The sequence below is a fragment of the Oncorhynchus nerka genome, unplaced genomic scaffold (assembly GCF_034236695.1).
Source record: "Oncorhynchus nerka isolate Pitt River unplaced genomic scaffold, Oner_Uvic_2.0 unplaced_scaffold_10020, whole genome shotgun sequence".
Taxonomy (NCBI): domain Eukaryota; kingdom Metazoa; phylum Chordata; class Actinopteri; order Salmoniformes; family Salmonidae; genus Oncorhynchus; species Oncorhynchus nerka.
Window position 1 is genome coordinate 1 of NW_027031302.1, and position 3369 is coordinate 3369.

A 3369-nucleotide genomic window follows, 5' to 3' on the forward strand; every position below is an offset into this window, starting at 1 on the left:
AAGTCACAGCCTCCACCACACAGGGGTAAGAGCAGGGACAAGTCACAGCCTCCACCACACAGGGGTAAGAGCAGGGACACGTCACAGCCTCCTCCACACAGGGGTAAGAGCAGGGACACGTCACAGCCTCCACCACACAGGGGTAAGAGCAGGGACGCGCCACAGCCTCCACCACACAGGGGTAAGAGCAGGGACACGTCACAGCCTCCACCACGCAGGGGTAAGAGCAGGGACAAGTCACAGCCTCCACCACACAGGGGTAAGAGCAGGGACACGTCACAGCCTCCTCCACACAGGGGTAAGAGCAAGGACACGTCACAGCCTCCACCACACAGGGGTAAGAGCAGGGACGCACCACAGCCTCCACCACACAGGGGTAAGAGCAGGGACACGTCACAGCCTCCACCACACAGGGGTAAGAGCAGGGACGCGTCACAGCCTCCACCACACGGGGGTAAGAGCAGGGACGCATCACAGCCTCCACCACACGGAGGTAAGAGCAGGGACACGTCACAGCCTCCACCACTCGGGGGTAAGAGCAGGGACACGTCACAGGGGTAAGAGCAGGGACGCGTCACAGCCTCCACCACACGGGGGTAAGAGCAGGGACACGTCACATCCTCCACCACACGGGGGTAAGAGCAGGGACACGTCACAGCCTCCACCACACAGGGGTAAGAGCAGGGACACCTGTGTTGATTCAGTTGGAGAGGTCCACCAATGGGCCTGATAACTTATTTGGTGGAGCAGACATTTACAGAATGTTCAGATAGAAATATGATCAATAGACCTTACATTATCTACACAACCGTGAACAGTAACATCCATTTGGTTGCAGACCACCTTTCCATCTCAATGAGGTTGTAATATCAACATGACTTGTTTCCAGGACGATGCTGGGTGAGGATGAACTGAAGAGGTTGGAGGAGGCCTGTGACATGGCGCTAGAGCTGAACCAATCAAAACACAGGATCTATGAATATGTGGAGTCCAGGATGTCGTTCATTGCTCCTAATCTGTCAGTCATCGTTGGAGCCTCGACCGCAGCCAAGATCATGGGTCAGTGATTATAAGGATTTAGTTTTTTATATAATTTACAGGATTCTCCCAATCATACGTTTGTCTTCCTCCCTGTGGTGGTAGGTATTGCTGGGGGCCTGACCAACCTGTCTAAGATGCCAGCCTGTAACCTGATGCTACTGGGAACCCAGAAGAGGACCCTGTCAGGGTTCAGCAGCACCGCTGTGCTCCCACACACTGGCTACATCTACCACTGTGATGTGGTCCAGACTCTACCCCCGGTCAGTGCACCACACTTGGTGCCGTGTTCCCAAGAGCTTTGTTTGACTGTGGCATTACCTAAGCTAACAAGAGTTATCCCTGTGTTGTAGGACCTGAGGAGAAAGGCAGCACGCCTGGTTTCAGCGAAGTGCACCCTGGCATCCCGAGTGGACAGCTTCCACGAGAGTGCAGACGGCAAGGTGAGAACTGGAAGAGGGAAGAAAGGGGTAAATAAACATCTGTTACATATTAACTCTGGTGTTATTCTCTCTGTGCAGGTGGGCTATGACCTGAAAGAGGAGATTGAGAAGAAGTTTGATAAATGGCAGGAGCCTCCACCAGTGAAGACTGTCAAACCCCTGCCAGCACCGTTGGACGGACAGAGGAAGAAGAGAGGAGGGCGGAGGTATTTACTTTAGGGATGTGTAGATAACTGGTCCTGGGTTGTCATTTTTTTCAATGTGCAATGTTAAACAGTATTGATGGTCTCATTTTTTGTCTGTCCTTGTCCAGGTATCGTAAGATGAAGGAGCGTCTGGGTCTGACAGAGATCAGGAAACACGCCAACAGGATGACCTTCGCAGAGGTCAGAACAGCTAATCTGTCTTTCAGGACAGCTGTTACTATATTTTACTATGTGTAATTACAATAAATCTTTTTAACCAACCACCCTCTGTCTCTGTTTCTCTCAGATTGAGGATGATGCGTACCAGGAGGACCTGGGTTTCAGTCTGGGCCAGCTGGGGAAGTCGGGCAGTGGACGCGTCAGACAGGCTCAGGTCAACGAGGCCACCAAGGCCAGGATATCCAAGTCCCTACAGAGGAAGCTGCAGAAGCAGAACATGACGTACGGCGGCAGGTCCACAGTTGGCGGCAGGTCCACAGTTGGCAGCAGGTCCACAGTCGGCGGCAGGTCCACAGTTGGCGGGAGGTCCTCGGTCAGAGACAACTCCTCAGGAACAAGTTCCAGCGTAGCCTTCACTCCACTACAGGTAGGCCTAATTGGTTTTTGTTTTCACATGAAAAAAAGCTACATGTATTTGATTTTATTATGTCAACAACTGAAGCACTTCATCACCAGTAACGTTAGCATTTACCAGCCGGGGTGGCCTCCTTGTTTCTGTTTGTTGTGGAATTGAACTTGAACTGAACTCTTGTGTTCCTCAGGGACTGGAGATCGTGAACCCGCATGCAGCAGAGAAGAAGGTGGCTGAGGCCAACCAGAAATACTTCTCCAACATGGCAGAGTTCCTCAAGGTCAAGAAGGAGGGAGAGGGAAAGTGAGGAGTACACATAGGATTTATCATACACATCCACACATATACATACACACAGGAGAGACTGATATACAGACATAGCAACTTGTATTTCAAAATGAATGCAGATGGAGTGAAATGCATTCACACTGTCTGATTGATCAGGCGTCATTGCATAACCATGGGGAGAAGATCGACCATAACAGTGAAGAACATATATTTAGATTGTATATTTGTTTTAGAGCATGTTGTGCTTTTTGAAAAACGTTTTGACTCCATTTTGTTCCATTTTAATAAAATTAAACTAATACTTCCGTGTCTCATTACTGAAAAGTATTGAGATCCCTTGACTTTTTCCAAATTTTGTTACGTTACTTATTCTAAAATTTGTTTTCCCCCTCAATTTAATGACTACCCCATAATGACAAAGCAGAACTGGGTCTTTGCAAATGTCTGTGTGTACGCACACACAGAGTACCAGTCAAGTTTGGACACCTACTCATTCAAGGGTTTTTCTTTATTTGGACTTTTCTAACATTGTAGAATAATAGTGAGGACATCAAAACTATGAATTAACACATGGAATCATGTAAACAAAAAAGGGTTTAACAAATCAAAATAGATTTAAGATTCTTCAAAGTAGCCACCCTTCCCCTTGATGACAACTGCACACTCTTGGCTACTTTGAAGAATATAAATTTTTTTGATTTAAACTTTTTTTTTTTATTACTACATGATTTCATATGTGTTATTTCATAGTTTTGATGTCTTCACTATTATACAAAGTAGAAAATAAAGAACAAGTAGGTGTGTCAACTTTTGACTGGTACTA

At 47.6% G+C, this 3369-nt stretch overlaps 1 protein-coding gene across 1 annotated transcript; it reads left to right on the plus strand.

The window, feature by feature from the left end:
• Positions 1-633: 633 nt before the first annotated feature.
• Positions 634-2847, plus strand: LOC135565934 (U4/U6 small nuclear ribonucleoprotein Prp31-like). The gene is made up of 8 exons (XM_065013909.1): positions 634-674; positions 890-1059; positions 1144-1301; positions 1392-1481; positions 1560-1687; positions 1795-1867; positions 1974-2273; positions 2449-2847. Exons 2-8 carry the CDS (start codon positions 894-896, stop codon positions 2563-2565), a joined length of 1032 nt encoding a protein of 343 aa, XP_064869981.1. The 5' UTR covers positions 634-674; positions 890-893; the 3' UTR covers positions 2566-2847.
• Positions 2848-3369: the final 522 nt, after the last annotated feature.